General features: G+C 39.5%; 1 protein-coding gene across 4 annotated transcripts in view; it reads left to right on the top strand.

Annotated features, from left to right (window-relative positions):
* The window catches only part of LOC100449317 (protein NPAT), a 61,586-nt gene that overhangs the window by 35,983 nt on the left and 6,806 nt on the right, over positions 1-18,797 (top strand). For all 4 annotated transcript variants that reach the window (XM_054524999.2, XM_009247021.4, XM_054524997.2 and 1 more), the window contains 7 exons: positions 982-1,073; positions 1,157-1,244; positions 5,444-5,540; positions 6,161-6,289; positions 8,686-10,338; positions 12,526-12,641; positions 12,717-12,825. In XM_054524999.2, the coding sequence (XP_054380974.1) occupies positions 982-1,073; positions 1,157-1,244; positions 5,444-5,540; positions 6,161-6,289; positions 8,686-10,338; positions 12,526-12,641; positions 12,717-12,825 (2,284 nt within the window). The remainder of the gene's footprint in view (positions 1-981; positions 1,074-1,156; positions 1,245-5,443; positions 5,541-6,160; positions 6,290-8,685; positions 10,339-12,525; positions 12,642-12,716; positions 12,826-18,797) is intronic.

Below are 18,797 nucleotides of genomic sequence, written 5' to 3'. Positions count from 1 at the left end.
ACTCTGCCAAACTTTGCAACTTAAAATATTCCTGAGTTTAAAAATACAGATATATGCACAAATGTATGTATGTATGTATGTATCAAATAAAGAAACAGGAGTAAGTTTATAGATATCTGTAAATACATTGTTGTTTTTGGATCATTTAATAAAATACTGGCCAGGTGCTATGGCAAACGCCTGTAATCCCAGCACTTTGGGAAGCTGAGGCGGGCAGATTGCTTGAGCTCAGGAATTCAAGACCAACCTGGGCAACATGGTAAAACCCCCTCTCTACAAAAAATACAAAAATTAGCTAGGTGTGGTAGCACGTGCCTGTAGTCCTAGCTGCTTGGGAGGCTGAGATGGGAGGATTGCTTGAGCCTGGGAGGTCAAGGCTGCAGTGAGCCATGATCATACCACTACACTCAAGCCTGGGTGAAAGAGTGAGACCCTGTCTCAAAAAAAAAACTGGCCGGCGAGTAGTGGCTTGTACCTGTAATCCCAGCACTTTGAGAGGCCAAAGCCAGCGGATCTATTGAGGCCAGGAATTCAAGACCAGCCTGGCCAACTATCTCTACTAAAAATACAAAAATCAGCTGGTTGTGATGGTGCACGCCCGTAATCCCAGCTACTATTCAAGAGGCTAAGGCACAAGAATTGCTTGAACCGCGAGGTGGAGGTTGCAGTGAACTGAGATTGCGCCACTGCACTCCAGGCTGGGCTACAGAGCGACACTCTATAAAAATAGGGTATTTACTGGGGTTTGATGATGAGTGTGGAACTGTATAAGAAAGAATTGATGAAAGATCTGTGAAAACATTTGCAAATTATAAAGTGTTGTATTCAGGTATTAATATGGAGGGAGCCACCACAACTTCTGAGTTTCCATTTAGGTTTATTAAAACTATCCAGCTCTTACCGATTTGTTCTTTTCTAATAAATACTGAATAGCAGAATACTCTTTATTGTCCTTTTGCTAACAGTGGCTTTCTTTTCCAGCAAATGGTTATTGAAAATGCACGAGAAAAAATACTAAGCAACAAATCCCTTCAAGAAAAGCTAGCAGAAAACATAAATAAATTTTTAACTAGGTAAGCTATATATGTTTAAAATGCCTAATTGTTTTTGCCTAATTGCATAACTATAATAAAGATTTTTCTTTCTTTATTAACAGTGATAACAATATTGCCCAAGTACCTAAGCAAACAGATAACAACCCTACGGAGCCAGAGACTTCAATTGATGAATTCCTAGGACTTCCGGTATGGGTGGTTGGGGTGTGCATGTGTGTGTGTGTGTTACTTATACTTAAGATTGATGGTATTTTGGTTTCATTTCAAAACCATTGCCAACATAAGATGTTATGATTTGCTATCTAATTAGATAAAATGATTTACAATAGTAAGATAAAATTTGTCTTCATTCATTGAATGCAGTCTGTTCCTGAAAAACACATCGGATGATGACTTAAAATAGAATCTATATTGCATCCACAGTCATGGATTCCTAAGTATTCAATACTTAAAAATTTATTAGCGGGTATATTTGTGTGTAATAAACAGTAATACAGTGTTTATATAAATTACATTTCTTCTGCACTGCTACAAATTGTGTAATAATTTAGAGAAACAATGAAATGATACAATAAAGATATGTAATGGGGCCAGGCACGGTGGCTCAATGCCTGTAATCTCAGCACTTTGGCAGGCCAAGGAGGGCGGATCACTTAAGGCCAGGAATTCGAGACCAGCTTGGCCAACATGGTGAAATCCCGTCTCTACCAAAAATACAAAAATTATATGGGCATCATGACACGTGCTTGTTATCCCAGCAGCTCGGGTGGCTGAAGCAGGAGAATCCTTGAATCTGGGAGGCAGAGGTTGCAGTGAGCAGAGATTGCACCACTGCTCTCCAGCCTGGGTGACAGAGCAAGACCCTGTCTCAAAAAAATAAGAAAAAAAGACACGTAATGAATCCAAGTAATAGTTAACTAAATAAAATGAACAAGAATTTTTTTTTTTTTTTTTGAGATGGAGTCTCACTCTGTCGCCCAGGCTGGAGTGCAGTGGTACAATGTCAGCTCACTGCAAGCTCTGCCTCCCGGGTTCATGCCGTTCTCCTGCCTCAGCCTCCCGAGTAGCTGGGACTACAGGCGCCCACCACCATGCCCAGCTAATTTTTTTGTATTTTTAGTAGAGACGGGGTTTCACCGTGTTAGCCAGGATGGTCTCCCTCTCCTGACCTCGTGATCTGCCCGCCTCGGCCTCCCAAAGTGCTGGGATTACAGGCGTGAGCCACCATGCCCGGCCAATAAAATGAGCAAGACCTTTTTAAAAAGAAAGATTGCTAACCAAATGACAATTTGCCTGTGAGGCTTAATACTAAGAGAAGAAAGATGGGGACAATGGTCACTGTTGCTATTGGTAGTAAATACAAAAGAGAGTGAGTTAGTAAGGGAGGAATATAACAGTCTATGTTTTAAGATTTGTTCATGTGCAGCTATCCTTTAATATACTTTTTTTTTTTGAGACAGGGTCTCGCTTTGTTGCCCAGGCTTGAGTGCAGTGGCTCAATCACAGCTCACAGCAGCCTTGATCTCCCCCAGCTCAAGTGATACTCCCACCTCAGCCTTCTGAGTAGCTGGGACTACAGGCACATGCCACCATGCTCAGCTAGTTTTTGGTTTTTGTTTGGTTTTGTTTTTTGAGATGGCGTCTCGCTGTGTTGCCCAGGCTGGAGTGCAGTGGCACGATCTTGGCTCACTGCAACCTCCGCCTCCTGAGTTCAAACGATTCTCCTGCCTCAGCCTCACAAGTAGCTGGGATTATAGGCATGCACCTCCACGCCTGGCTAATTTTTGTATTTTTAGTAGAGACTACGTTTCACCATGTTGGCCAGAATGGTCTTGAACTCCTGGCCTCAAGTGATCTGCCTAACTCGGCCTCCCAAAGTGCTGGGATTACAGGCGTGAGCTATCTCACCTGACCCAAGTACCCTTTTTGAAGAGCAGCTGCGATTGTGATTTTAGGACATCTTTTTACTTGGACCATTGGACAATAGAAATATTTTTATTGGCATGCCCATGTGAGTGTATTAGAACAGGTTTTCTTTCAACTGAATTCTGAGTAAAGCCATTGAGCCCTTGAATTGTGTTTCTCTATGTCAGTTCTACCAGTACTTCTTTCAGAAACCTCTCTTATCTTACCATTTAATAAATATGGGCCAGGCACAGTGGCTTATACCTTTAATCCCAGCACTTTGAGAGGCCAAGGCAGGAGGACTGCTTGAGCCCAGAGGTTCAAGACCAGCCTGGACAACATAATGAGACCTCATCTATACAAAGAAAAATTTTTTTTAATTAGCCAGGTGTTATTGCATGTACCTGTTGTCCCAACTACTCGGGAGGCTGAAATGGGAGGATCACTTGAGCCTGGGTGCTCAAGGCTGCTGTGAGCTGTGATTTCACCACTACACTCCAGCCTGGGCAACGGAGCAAGACACTGTCTCAAAACCAAAAAACAAATATGTATGCTCTGTTCTAAGTTTTTGTATTCTCCAACTTTTTGCTTATTGTTTCTTTACAAATACATCAGGTGCTTACCATAATCAGGGTACTCTGTTAAATACTGTGAAGGATTGTAAGAAAGTAAAGACACAACCTACTGTTCTTGGTTGTTCATAATACTGTATTTGTAGAAAGTTAAGAATTAAGATTTAGTTGGGTGCGGTGGCTCACACCTGTAATCCCAGCAGTTTGGGAGGCTGAGGCAGGTGGATCACCTGAGTTCAGGGGTTGGAGACCAGCCTTGCCCACGTGGTGAAACCCCATGTCTACCAAAAATTAGCTAGGTGTGGTAGCATGCACCTATAATCCCAGCTACTCAGAAGGCTGAGGCAGGAGAATCACTTGAACCCGGGAGGCGGAGGTTGCAGTGAGGTGAGATCGCGCCACTGCACTCCAGCATAGGCGACAGAATGAGACTCCGTTTCAGAACTAAAAAGAAAAGAATTAAGATTTAAATAACAGTTTTTAAGACAGTATAGGGAATTTTGTAACACAGAAATACCAAAAGGCTCAAGAAGTAGCACGAGGACGTCTGAAAGTCCCTCTGAAAGCTGAGGCTACAAACAGGATAATAAGGTGCAAAATTAAGGAAGGAGTTAAACTGTATCTACTCCCTATTTCTCATGCTCCCCCAGAAACACTGTTGTCAGTCATGAGCCCTCCCTGCAAGAAATCTAACTCAAAAGAACTAAAAATACAAACGGTTCTACAACATTATTCCATAGCTTAGCTTGTAGTTGACAAGCTCACCTCCGCCATTGGTACAGGGCTTTTGAGGTAGGTTTTGACATGTTACTTTTAAAGCTGAATAGATAAGGATTGGCAGCATTTAAGGAAAGCATTTTACATGAAGAACCCAGAGCAGACAGATAAAAGGGATAAAATAGATTTATATTGAAGGACCTATAAAGCAGTCTACAGTAGAGTAATGTAAAGAAAGTAGATTATAGAACTTTATAGTATGGGCCAGGCACAGTAACTCATGCCTGTAGTCCCAGCAGTTTAGGAGGCCGAGGTGGGTGGATCACATGAGCCCAGGAGTTCAAGACCAGCCTGGGCAACATGGCAAAACCCCATCTCTACCAAAAATACTAGCTGGGTGTGGTGGCACACGTGTAGTTTCAGCTACTCAGAAGGCTGAGGTGAGAGGATCACCTGAGCTCAGGAGGTCAAGGCTGCAGTGAACTGTGGTTGCGCCACTGCATTCCACTCCAGCTTGGGTGACAGAGTGACACCCTGTCTCAAAAAAAAAAAAAAGGAACTTTATAGTATGATTTTATTTCCATTTATGTACGTATATTCATTTCATATCATTTTAATGTTTAGGAATATATTCACCAAAGTTCTTACCTCTAAGAAGTAGGATTAGGAAACACCTTCTGTCTAGTTTCGTTTTAATTTGTTTTAAATGAGCATATCATTGGAAATTTTCTTGGAGTGGGGGAATGCTACTACATAAAAAGTCAGAAATAGTCAAGTGTCTGCTAATTATTTTGCTGGTATTAAATCATATTATTCAAGCTGAGTACAGTGGCCCACGTCTATAATCCCAGTGCTCTGGGAGGCTGAGGCAAGAAGATCACTTGAGCCCAAGAGTTCTGGACTACGCTGGGCAAGGTAGCAACCCCATCTCTATCAAAAATAATAATAATAATAATAAAAAAATAAGCTGGGCATAGTGGTGCACCTTTAGTCCCACCTACTCAAGAGGCTGAGGCAGGAGCATCAGTTGAGCCCAGGAATTTCAGGTTATAGTGAGCTACAGTGACTATACCACTGTACCACTACACTCCAGCCTAGGCAAAAGAGTGAGACCCTGTCTTATATGTATATATAATATGTAAATATATATAAATTCAGTTAGAATCATGCCTTCACGCCACTCCTTTCTTGCAGAGTGAAATTCACATGTCTGAAGAAGCTATACAGGACATATTGGAACAGACAGAATCAGACCCAGCATTTCAGGCACTCTTTGATCTCTTTGACTATGGTAAGGAGATTATTTATTTCAAGACAGAAAAAAAAGGCTTCTACAATTTCTTTGGTAACTTAACCAGAGTGAATCAACATTCCCCAGAGTATCTAAAAAAGTTCTTGTTTTCATTTCATCAAACATTATATGGATATGTTAAAGGAGTTTTTGTTGTTTTGTTTTTACCTGAGAAACTTTAGCTATTAAAGTGGAGAGTAGTTTTGTTTTTTATTTTTTGTGGCATTTTTGCCAGTCATCAGGGAATGTGTTGATGTCTACCACTATACAAATGTACTAAACACAATTGAATCGTACAAAGGGAATACAAGAAACTGGCCATTGTCCTCAATCTTATGATTTAGTGCAGTAGTTCTCAAAGTATAGTCCCCCAAACCAACAATCTCAGCATTATCTGAGAACTCGTTAGAAAATGCAAATTACTGGGCTAAACTTTAAGAAACACCTGTCTGGTGGGAAAATCTTTGTACTTGTAAATGATATTAAAAGCAACATTTTTTAAACATCCATAAAACCCTAAATCGAAGTTTAACATTTGCTTAATCACCCACAAGCTGTATTCATTGATGTTTATTTTTTGTTTTGGTCATTTAATTATTTCCATATTCCCTTTTTAACAGGTAAAACAAAGAATAATAAAAATATATCACAAAGTATTTCCAGTCAACCTATGGAATCCAATCCCAGTATAGTCTTAGCAGATGAAACTAATCTAGCAGTTAAAGGTTCTTTTGAAACAGAAGAATCTGGTAAGAATTTGATTTTGTTAATATCATCAATCCAAATCTTAATATTAGTCTCAAAATTCAAAGGCAGAAAATATTAATTTGGAAGTAGAAGTTGTTCAGATTGTTACAGGTCACTTTTGTATTTTTCTCTCTGTTAAAAACAATTATAAATCTTCGATAGTTTGATTAAAAAGAAAATTTAGAGTATTCATTCTTTTACTATAAGCTTTTTTTGTTAGTGTGTGTTTGTTTTTTGAGACAAGGTCTCCCTCTTGTCATCCAGGCTGGAGTGCAGTGGCACAATCATAGCTCACTGCATGCAGCCTCAAACGATCCTCTCAACACTTTGGGAAGCAGAGGTAGCATTACAGGCGTGAGCCACCACACTCAACCTCATTCCTTTATAATTCAGTCAATTCTTGACGTGTGCAATTTAGTATTAATGTTGTTCAGTTGCTCAAAAGTCTGTAACATTTATTTTTATTAAGGCACATGTTTTTTGTGCACCTGTTTTTAAATGTTATCACCTGCTCCCACCAGTAAAAAATCCGATGGCTTCCAATGTTCATTCACATCCTGTCCTTGGAGAATCTCAGACTATGTGCCTCCTTTAATTCCTCTGCCAACAATCAAGTCCAATTCTCCATTTCTTCTTAGGCTGAATTATAGTGGGTTGTGTTTTTTGCAGTATATATTATGTGTAGAAGATTGTGTTTCACTTAAGTTCTTCCCTGTACAAAGTGAAACTTGAAATTCTGTTTTCTGAGAAAGTCTTCCTACTTCACTGAGAAACTACTTATCCTGAATTTATGTGGCCTCTGTACAATTTCCACTGGTTTCCCCACAGTAGGGATTCAGATATGCTCTGTACTCAACAGCAAGTGTCACATTTAACAGAATTAGAGTAGTCCCCCCTTATCTGTGGGGGATATATTCCAAGCCCCCCAGTGGGTGCCTGAAATTGGGTGGTACCAAAGCCTATATAGTATTTACTGTTTTTTCCTTTTCAGGCATACCTATGGTAAAGTTTAATTTAAAGTTAGGCACAGTAAGAAATTAACAATAGCTAATAATAAAATAGGACAGTTATAACAATATACTGTAATAAAAGTTATATGAATGTAGTCTTCCTCAAAATATCTTATTGTACTGTACTCACCTGTTTTTAGACTGGTTGACTGTAGGTAACTGAAACCACAGAAAGCAAAACTACAGATAGTGGGAGACTGCTGTATATGCTAGTTGACATAAATTTTCTGGTTTTTAAAAAATATTTTTCATACTGATTCAAGTTAATGTTTTCTGTCCTAAATTGTGAGTGCTGTGTTGTTGTTTTCTGAAACACTTTTTCCAGGCCGGGCACAGTGGCTTATGCCTGTAATCCTAGCACTTTGGGAGGCCAGGGAGGGCCGATCACTTGAGGTCAGGAGTTCAGGACCAGCCTAGCCAACATGGTGAAACCCCGTCTCTACTAAAAATACAAAAGTTAGCCAGGTGTGGTGGTGCGCGCCTGTGATCCCAGCTACTCAAGAGGCTGAGGCAGGAGAATCACATGAACCCGGGAGGCAGAGGCTGCAGTGAGCTGAGAATTGCACCACTGCACTCCAGCCTGGGCCTGGGCGACAGAGCAAGACTCTGTCTCAAGAAAAAAAAAAAGGAAATACTCTTTCCTTACTCATCATACTCTTTTTTTTTTTTTTTTTTAAGATCTTCTCATACAGTGCCTCTTTTATAATGCTTTCTCATGGTACCTTTTGTTCCTATGCTGTTACAGTTTTTACCATGCTTTCTTATGACTTTCTGTTCTGTAGTTGGTTCCTTGACTAACCTCTCCAAGATTAGAGATTGGATCATTCATCTTTGTATCCCAGTAACCAAGTATGGTTGGTCTTCAGTAAATATGTGTTTAATGTTAAACAGTACACAATGAGATCAAGTGTCAATCATGCAAAATGTACTTGGCCCCATCTCACCTTTAAGAATATGTCAGATAAGTTGGGTGTGGTGGCTCATGCCTGTGATCCCAGCACTTTGGGAGGCCGAGGCAGTAGATAAATTAAGGTCAGAAGAAATGTTAGAAGTTGAAAAGTTAGTGTTTCAAAATAAACTTCATTTTTGGAGCCAGTATGTTTTTTACCTATTGAAATATTAAACCTCTTTACTTTTTCCTTCTTTGTATCATGTGTCTTCCAAGCTTGGAAAACAAATTGACACTTGTGTAAAAAGTCATCAGTAACTAGAAAGTACCTGTAAATTTTTTGATACTCAGTAAATGGGAAACACAGCGTATCAGACTTCCACTTACTGGTATGCAAAGATGAGTTATTTCCTTGGCAAAATAAGTTTTATGGCAAAGATGACTACCTCAGAAGCTGAACATATTTACCATATCTGTCTGCCTGCCTGATACTTTGCAGATGGTCAGTCTGGTCAGCCCCCATTTTGTACATCCTATCAGAATGATGACCCATTAAATGCTTTGAAGAATAGCAACAACCATGATGTGCTTAGACAAGAAGACCAGGAAAATTTTTCCCAAATAAGTGCCAGCATACAGAAAAAGGCCTTTAAAACAGCTGTACCCACTGAACAGAAATGTGACATTGACATTACCTTTGAGTCCGTGCCTAATTTGAATGACTTTAACCAAAGAGGGAATTCTAATGCTGAATGTAATCCACATTGTGCTGAATTATACACCAATCAGATGTCCACTGAAACTGAAATGGCTATAGAGATTGAAAAGAACTCTTTGTCTTCAAATGTACCGAATGAATCTCAATTACAGCCTGATCAGCCTGATATACCAATAACTTCATTTGTTGCACTTGGTTGTGAAGCTAACAATGAAAACTTAATTCTCTCTGGGAAAAGTTCTCAACTTTTATCCCAAGATACTTCATTAACTGGAAAGCCATCTAAAAAAAGTCAATTTTGTGAAAATTCTAATGATACAGTAAAACTTAAAATTAATTTTCATGGTTCCAAGTCACCAGATTCTAGTGAAATTCACAAGAGTAAAATAGAAATTAATGTGTTAGAACCAGTTATGTCACAGCTATCAAATTGCCAAGATAATTCTTGTCTTCAAAGTGAAATACTACCTATGTCTGTTGAAAGTTCACATTTAAATGTATCCGGACAAGTAGAAATTCATCTTGGAGATTCGCTGTCTTCTACTAAACAACCATCTAATGATTCAACCTCTGTTGAGTTAAATCATACAGAAAATGAAGCTCAGCCATCGAAGTCTGAGAATTCACAGGAGCCTTCATCTTCTGTAAAAGAAGAGAATACTATTTTTCTCTCTTTAGGTGGAAATGATAACTGTGAGAAAGTTGCACTGACACCCCCAGAAAGCACTCCTGTAGAAAACAGTCACTCTCTTCCTCCAGAATCTGTGTGTTCTTCAGTGGGAGATTCTCACCCTGAGTCCCAAAATACTGATGATAAACCTTCTAGCAACAACTCAGCAGAGATAGATACATCAAATATCGTCTCTCTCAAAGTTATCATTAGTGATGATCCATTTGTTTCCTCAGATACTGAACTTACCAGTGCTGTTTCTAGTATTAATGGAGAAAACCTGCCAACTATAATCTTGTCTTCTCCTACTAAATCACCTGCTAAAAATGCAGAACTAGTTAAATGCCTGTCTTCAGAAGAAACTGTAGGTGCTGTTTTATATGCTGAAGTAGGGGATTCAGCCTCAATGGAACAGAGTCTTTTAGCATTCAAATCTGAAGACTCTGCAGTAAACAACACTCAGAATGAAGATGGCATTGCTTTTTCAGCTAATGTTACACCATGTGTTTCCAAGGATGGAGGATATATACAGTTGATGCCAGCCACAAGCACAGCTTTTGGCAATTCAAATAACATTCTGATAGCTACCTGTGTGACTGATCCATCAGCGTTAGGAACATCTGTAAGTCAGTCTAATGTAGTGGTGTTGCCTGGAAATTCTGCACCTATGACTGCTCAACCTCTACCACCTCAGTTACAGACACCACCAAGGTCAAACAGTGTATTTGCTGTCAACCAAGCTGTGTCACCAAACTTTTCACAAGGTAACGTTAATAACATAATTGAAATTTGTTTCTCTGGGTTGGGATCTAATTTCTTTTGTATGTGATGTTATTGACTGGGAAGTAATAACTCATGGGTAGATGGTATGAGAAGATTCTGAAATTTGTGATTACGCTGCTTCTTTATGCTAGCTAATTAAAGCCTTTTTTTTTTTTCTTAATCTGCTAGTAAGCTATGGGCTTTAGTGGTTTTTATTTTTTCTTTTTTCTTTTCACAGATACTTCTCAATCTATGTGCTAGTAAGTTACAAGAAACAGAAAAGACAGACTAATTCATCACATAGTTGTATAAAACCCAATGTTGTGGGGGAGTTTTTAAAAATAGCTCTTATAGTCATGGTCTTCAGGGAATTTATCATCTATTTGGAGAAATTTTCAAGAAAAACTTGAATTTTGGCCAGTTGTGGTGGCTCACACCTGTAATCCCAGCACTTTGGCAGGCCGAGGTGGGCCGATCACCTGAGGTCAGGAGTTTGAGACCAGCCTCGCCAACATGGTGAAACCCCATTTCTACTAAAAATACAAAAAAATGAGCCAGGCATGGTGGCAGGCGCCTGTAATTCCAGCTACTTGGGAGGCTGAGGCAGGAGAATCTCTTGAACCCAGGTGAACTCAGGAGACAGAGGTTTCAGTGAGCCAAGATCATGCCATTGCACTTCAGCCTGGGCAACAAGAGCGAGACTCCGTCTCAAAAAAAAAACCAAAAACTTGAATTTCTTCCTTTATAAAATCCTTTCTAATTTTTCACTGCCTTTCACCTTCTAGAATTGATCTCTGTCTTTAAAATCCTTTGTTTATGGCTGGGCTCAGTGGCTCATGCCTGTAATCCCAGCACTTTGGGAGGCCGAGGTAGACAGATCACCCGAGGTCAGGAGTTCGAGACCAGCCTGGCCAACATGGTGAAACCCCGTATCTACTAAAAATACAAAAATTGGCATGGTGGTGGGCACCTGTAATCCCAGCTACTTGGGAGGCTGAGACAGAAGAATCACTTGAAGCTGGGAGGCAGAGGTTGCAGTGAGCCAAGATCGCACCACTGCACTTTAGCCTCGGCAACAGAGTAAGACTCTGTCTCAAAAAAAAAAAAAAAAAATCCTTTTTTCATAGGGGCTCTTATGGCATTTATTGCCTGCTGTGTTATATGTAGTTAGTGATTGATACGCCTATCATACTGATAATTTTTTATTGTATGTTCCTCAGAGATAGTGCTCATGGCACATTTATTTACATTTCCTTATGTGTTGGTTCCCAAGCTTCCCTCCTTTCCCTTTTTGTTACATTATAGACATACAATAAAATCTCATTAAATATCAACAATTAGTATTAAACCTAATGGGTCTGTTTTACATGCTGTTACAAATTACATAAAGGAGAGGTCAGAATTAGTAGAGAATGTGGGGCTTGAGCTAAAGCTTAAAGGATGAAGGTAGGATTTGGAGTTAAAGCAAGGAAGTTTTTATAACTTATAAAATCTATAAGTTATAAAAAGAAGCAGCACCAGCATAGACAGAGAGACCGTAGTGGGTTGCATGAAAATGAGGGGATCAACCTGACAGTAGTGTATTAGGCAAAAGTTTGTTTATGGACAGGACTAAATTACAGTAGCCACAAACTATGTTGTTGACTTCTAAGGACCATGTAGACATTGTAATTTTCGCTCCATAGTTTTGTCCAGTTACGTGCTTACCTTACCCCCCTTTGATCAATACCATTGAGATATGTAATAGGTTGGGATTACGAGTGTAGCCCTGGCTATAAATATTCAGTTGGGGTTCTAATTTTCTGGTATAAGGTTCAGACTTGAAACATTCACCACTCATTTTCTAACTAGTTTCATTATTTCCAGAGGAATCCAGATATGATTGTAATATGATGTCTTGGCTGTAGAGTCTTATGCTTAATCAGCATGGTTCACTGACTGAATAACATTAAGACCACCTTAATATTTGGATTGACTTTTTCTTAATTTGTTAGCCTTGCTGTTTTTCCTAAAACTGTTTCGGTTTCTTTTGTTTTGTTTTGTTTTGTTTTTGGAGAGTGGATCGTAAGGAAGAGGGATTGTTCATAGAATTTATTTCAAAGCAATAATTAATTTGTGCCAAATATTTGTTTTTTTTGTGCCAAAACATTTGAGAGAAAATCTTATTTTAACAAGAATTGTTTTTTTAGGATCTGCCATAATAATTGCCTCTCCAGTCCAGCCTGTACTCCAAGGAATGGTAGGGATGATCCCAGTATCTGTGGTTGGACAGAATGGAAATAACTTTTCTACTCCTCCTCGGCAGGTAAGGTTTATGAACTGAAAATGGTGCGGTGATGCTTTTCAAGCTTAGTGTAATTAATGGCTTTTTCTCTTCTAGGTTCTTCATATGCCTTTGACAGCACCTGTATGCAATAGAAGTATCCCTCAATTCCCCGTCCCTCCAAAATCTCAGAAGGCTCAGGGACTAAGAAACAAGCCTTGTATAGGTACCATTTTTAAGTTCATTAATGTCAACTTTATGTTTGTATGTTCATTTGTTTGCAGCAACACCTAAATGTTTTCTTTCTGAATACGTAAACCATTTTAAAACAAGTGATCACCCTACATTTGCTAGTAACAGATGTCATAATGCAGTCAACTGTTACTGAACAGCTTTGGTTCTGAAAAAATTGTCTCCTTTGTTGAATCTGTTAGCTTTTGCCCAGTAGTCCTTGGTTTGTTCTTTGCAGCTTCCCTAAATTAAGTATAGTCCCTATTTTTCCCAACAGCTTTCAAGTGTTTAATGAATGCCCCGTATAATTGTATGAGACTTTAGAGCAGTTCTTCTTGTAGTTTAGTGTGTATATGAACTACTTGGGGATTTTGTTAAATGCAGGTACTGAATTAATAGGTCTGGTACAGCACCTGAAATTCCTCATTTCTAACAGCTTCTAAGCAATGCCAGTGCTGCTGGTACTGGACCACACTTGAAACAAGGCTTTAAAGTTTGCAAATTACCTTCCCATGTTCCCTATTTTAGCCATTGTCCCAACCATCTGTTTACTCATGTGAAAAACCTGGTAGTCACTCTTAAAACACATTTTCCTCTCCTTCTTAGTTCAAGTATTTGTCATTTTTCATCTAAGTTATATCAATAGTGTCTTGTAGTCTCCCTTCTTTTAGTCTCTGTTGTTTCAGTTCACCTCATATCTGCTGGCTGAGTGACTTTTTTTCCCCTAAAATACAAATCTGAATATGTTGCTTTCCTGCCTAAAAACTTTCAGCAACTCCCCTTTGCCCAAAGGATAAAATTGAAATTTCTCAGGGTGACATATATGTATACATTTGTCATCTAGTCACTCTCGACCTCTCCATCTCATCTCTTACCACTTCCCAGCATGGACCCTTTGTACAAACTATAGTTGCTGTTCACCTTATACTTGGTGATCTTTCTTGTCCCTGTACCTTTTACCAATGCTATCTCTTCTACCTAGAATTCCCCCTTCTACCTAGAATTCCCCCTTCTTACCCATCTCTTACCCTCAATCTGGTTCTTATTTATCCTTCAAACTTAAGTTAAATGTTCCTAGGAAGCATTTTTAACCAGCAGTGGCTAAGGTGGGTATTCCGGTTTTATTTTTTTCTTTAATTCTTAGTGATACCTATCTACAGCACTTAACACATGACATTGTATTTCTTCTCAGTGGTCTGAGTGTCTTAAATGCACTCATTATACAGAGAACTCACTAAATGCTATCAAATCAGCCTTTCCTTAAACTAAACAGTGTACATCTATTGATGTAGGCTTAAGTTGCATTTTGACTTATTGAGGCACCCTGTTAGACTTATGTCATGTTATAGCTACTCTATATTATGTTCTTTCTCATAACTAGTTCATTCCTTTTAATGGCCATTTGATATCTATCACTTGCATAAATGTATTTTATATATCTCCTATCAGTGGACTTTTCAGATGTTTTCAAGGTTTTTGATCTGACATGCAACGATATGAGGAACATCTTTGTAAATGCCTCTGCGTGAACCCATATGAGAGTTTCTTTGGGGGCTTATTCCCAGAAATCTTTGGGTATACTGGGTATAATAGAGAAGAAGTGTATCTTCTGTATGAGCCAGAATTTCTGAGTCATAGAGAAGAAAATTTATACTTCTACCATTATTTTCCCTGCTTCCCTCACAACACTACCAATATTTGATACCATGTGATATTTTAACTTTTGCCACTATGATGGATGTAAAGTGGTAGTATCTCATATCATTCTTTTACTTTATTCTGATTACTAATAAAGTTTGGAATCTTCTCTTATAACTATAAATAATATTTTCCCTTCTGTGAATTGCTTATTCATATCCTTTTCCTACTTCTCTATTAAATTTCCTGTCTGTTGCGGTGTTATACTTTTATTAGTAACATATCACAGATGTCTTCACAGTCTGACACTTGTTTTTATCCCTTACAAAGTTGATACCAGAAAAAAACATTGGTGAGGTTAAGCATCCATTTATGATAAAAGCTCTTAAAGGCTATCTATAGTAAACATCATGGGTTCCCTTTAAAGCTATGAATAACACAAAGATACTCATTCCCACCCTGTATGTAATAAGTCAGTGTTTCCAACACCAGTAAATTAATTATTAAGTGATCAATCTTTTGCCCCACTGACATCTGAATATACTTCCACCATAAACAAAGTCCCATACATCCATACATATGTGGTTCCAGACAATACAGTAAGAAGAAAATGGAGCTGGGCATGGTGGCCCATCCCCATAATCCCAGCACCTTGGGAGGCCGAGGGAGGAGGATTGCTTGAGTCTAGGAGTTTGAGACCAGCCTGGGCAATATAGTGAGACCACGTCTCTAGAAAATAAATTTTTTAAAAGTAGCCAGCTGTGGTGGCAGATAGTAGTCTCAACTATTCGGGAGGGTGAGGCAGAAGGATTGGTTAAGTCCAGGAGGTTGAGGCTGTAAGTGAGCCATGATCATGCCACTGCATTCCAGTCTGGGCAACAGTGAGACCCTGTCTCAGAAAAGAAAAGAGATAGGTGTAAAGATTTGAAGAGAGGGAATTAAACTGTTATGGAAAATGTTGTGATTTTTACACAATAAAGCCACAGGGAGTTAATAGAAAAATTAATAGAACTAATAATTCAGTAAGGTTGCCAGGTATGGTTAATTTATTAAAATTGTGTTTGAGGTGCCAACAATAAACACCTATTAAGTATAATAGAAAATAAGATACTGTTTATAATGACCACAAAAATGATAAAGTATAAAGGAAGTAACCTAACCAAAAATGTTAGAAATGGAGAATATTTGAAATCTTTCATAAATGATATATAAATAGAAGAGAACCATGTTCATAGATTTGAAAATTTAACAGTGTAAATATTGCAGTTCTTCCAAGTTGAATCAAAAATTCAATGTATTTTTCCTTAAAAATCCCAGTAGAATATTTTGGGAGATGGGAAAAACTATAAAATCTATGAGAAAGAATAAAAGTCCATGACTAGCCAAGATAGAAGAGCAGAGGACAGACTTATTCTACCAAATAGTAAAATATTGCAAAGCCACAGTAATTAAAACAAAAAGACATATGGAACAAGATAGTTTAGAAAGAGACCTTGTACATGGTAATGTTAACATCAGAAGTCAGAGCAAGATGGATGGTATAATATATGAAATGTATTGATCATTAAATATACAATATATAGAGAAGAAAGTAGATCCCTTCCTCATACAAAGATGAAGTCCAAGATGATTAAAGACCTAAAAGTAAAAAGTCAAACAATTAAATGATAGAAGAATGTATAAGAGAATATTTTTATGACATTGGGATAAAGGATTTATTTATTTTTTTATTTTTTTTTAGATGGGAGTCTTGCTCTGTCACTCAGACTGGAATGCAGTGGCATGATCTCGGCTCACTGCTACCTTCGCCTCCCGGCTTCAAGCAGTTCTCCTGTCTCAGCCTCCCTTGTAGCTGGGATTACAGGTGCATGCCACAACACTCAGCTAATTTTTGTATTTTTAGTAGAGACAGGGTTTCACTATCTTGGCCAAGCTGGTCTTGAACTCCTGGCCTCCTAATCCCCCCACCTCGGCCTCCCAAAGTGCTGGGATTACAGGCGTGAGCCACCACGCCAGCCAAGAATTTCTTTTTTTTTTTTTTTTTTTTTTGAGATGAGCCACCACGCCCAGCCAAGGATTTCTTTTTTTTTTTTTTTTTTTTTTTTTTTTTTTTGAGATTGAGATGGAGTCTCTCTCTTCTCGCCCAGGCTGGAGTTCAGTGGCACCATCTGAGCTCACTGCAAGCTCCGCCTCCTGGGTTCTCGCCATTCTCCTGCCTCAGCCTCCCAAGTATCTAGGACTACAGGCGCCCGCCACCACACCCGGCTAAATTTTTTTTGTATTTTTAGTAGAGACAGGGTTTCACCATGTCAGCCAGGATGGTCTCGATCTCCTGACCTCGTGATCCGTCTGCCTTGGCCTCCCAAAGTGCTGGGATTACAGGCATGAGCCACCGTGCCTGGCCTGGGATTTCTTTTTTTAAAATGAGAAGACTTCGGTCACAATGGCTCCACTCCTGTAATTCCAGCACTTTGGGAGGCCAAGACAGGTGGATCACTTGAGCCCAGGAGTTTGAAACCAGCCTATGCAACATAATGAGACTGTCTTTACAGCAATTTTTTTTTTTTTTAATTAGCCAGGTGTGGGCCGGGCGTGGTGGCTCACGCCTGTAATCCCAGCACTTTGGGAGGCCGAGGCAGGCGGATCACAAGGTCAGGAGATCGAGACCATCCTGGCTGACACAATGAAACCCCTTCTCTACTAAAAATACAAAAAATTAGCCGGGTGTGGTGGTGGGTGCCTGTAGTCCCAGCTGTTCGGGAGACTGAGGCAGGAGAGTGGTGTGAACCCAGGAGGCAGAGCTTGCAGTGAGACAAGATCGTGCCACTGCACTCCAGCCTGGGCGACAGAGTGAGACTCCATCTCAAAAAAAAAAAAAAAAAAAAAAAATTAGCCAGGTGTGGTGGTGTGCACCTGTATTCTCAGCTACTTGAGATGCTGAGGTGGGAGGATCACTTGAGCCCAGGAGGTTGAGAGTGCAGTGAGCTGTCCTCATGCCACTACACTCCAGCCTGGGCAACAGAGCAAGACCCTATCACAAAAAAAAAAAAATATATATATATATATATATAAATACATATGTGTGTGTATATATTAATAGAAGAAAATAAAAGAAACTGGGTGCGGTGGCATGTACCTGCAATCCTAGCCACTTGGGAGGCTGAGGCAGGAGGATCGCGAGCCCAGGAGTTTGAGACCATCCTGGGCAACATAGTGAGACCTGTCTCAAAGTAAATAAAATTTAAAAATGAGAAATACATAACTTATAAATGGAAAAAATTGTTAGAGTGAACTACTCTAGAATTTAAAGTGTCTGTTCAACAAAAGACACCATACACAAAATAACACCAGATTTTTACTCAGAACCTTTATGACTGTGTTACCTGGTTCTCAGACTTCTCTCCCTACATTTTTTCATCATCGTGTATGACAAAATGCCCATGTTGTAAATCTACCCACCACCCTAACCCTCAGAGGTTTTTTATGCTTTCCACTCCTTATTTATTTATTTATTTTATTTTTGAGACAGAGTCTTGCTCTTGTCGCCCAGGCTGGAATGCATTGGCAGTCTCAGGTCACTGCAACCTCCACCTCCTGGGTTCAAGCAATTCTTCTGCCTCAGCCTCCCGAGTAGCTGGGGCTACAGGCACGCGCCACCATGCCCAGCTATTTTTTGTATTTTTAGTAGAGACGGGGTTTCTCCATGTTGGTCAGGCTGGTCTCGAACTCCTGACCTCAGGTGATCTGCCTGCCTCGGCCTCCCAAAGTGCTGGGATTACAGGCATGAGCCACTGCGCCCGGCCTAGATCTTTCCACTACTAAGACTTATTTTTACTTCAGCCAACCTCTCCTATAGCCACACCTTGAATTTTTCACCTTTTTATTAGACTTACAAGATTTTTAAAGGCCAGTGATGTGTCTCAAAACACACTCGTTTCCATATACCCATTGAATTCCTCTTCAACCAGTGATAGCTTTTCTTACTTGAATCCTCAGCTTTCACCTGAACTCGTGTCTTCTTTCCAGATTCACTTCCTTTACTAAACAGCCTAGAGCCCACAAGCCACCACATCAGCCACTTTTGCCAGTTCTCTTAATAACCTGCATATCCACATTCTTCTACATAGCCACTAGCTACTCTACAGCCCTTGATCTGTCCAGCCAACCATCTCAACTTTTACACCTGGGCTTCTTAGCATTGCCTTAGAAGTGCTACCATTCCCTACCACTTAAAAATGTATTTCTCACCCACCTTCCACTTGGCAATCATTTTAAATGTCTGCGTGTCTGCTTTCTCTTCTGTTCCTCCTTCAAACTATTCCAGTCTTG

Source organism: Pongo abelii, chromosome 9, assembly GCF_028885655.2.
Source record: "Pongo abelii isolate AG06213 chromosome 9, NHGRI_mPonAbe1-v2.0_pri, whole genome shotgun sequence".
NCBI lineage: Eukaryota > Metazoa > Chordata > Mammalia > Primates > Hominidae > Pongo > Pongo abelii.
The sequence above is the reverse complement of the archived record's forward strand: the minus strand, read 5'-3'. Positions and strand labels throughout refer to the sequence as shown.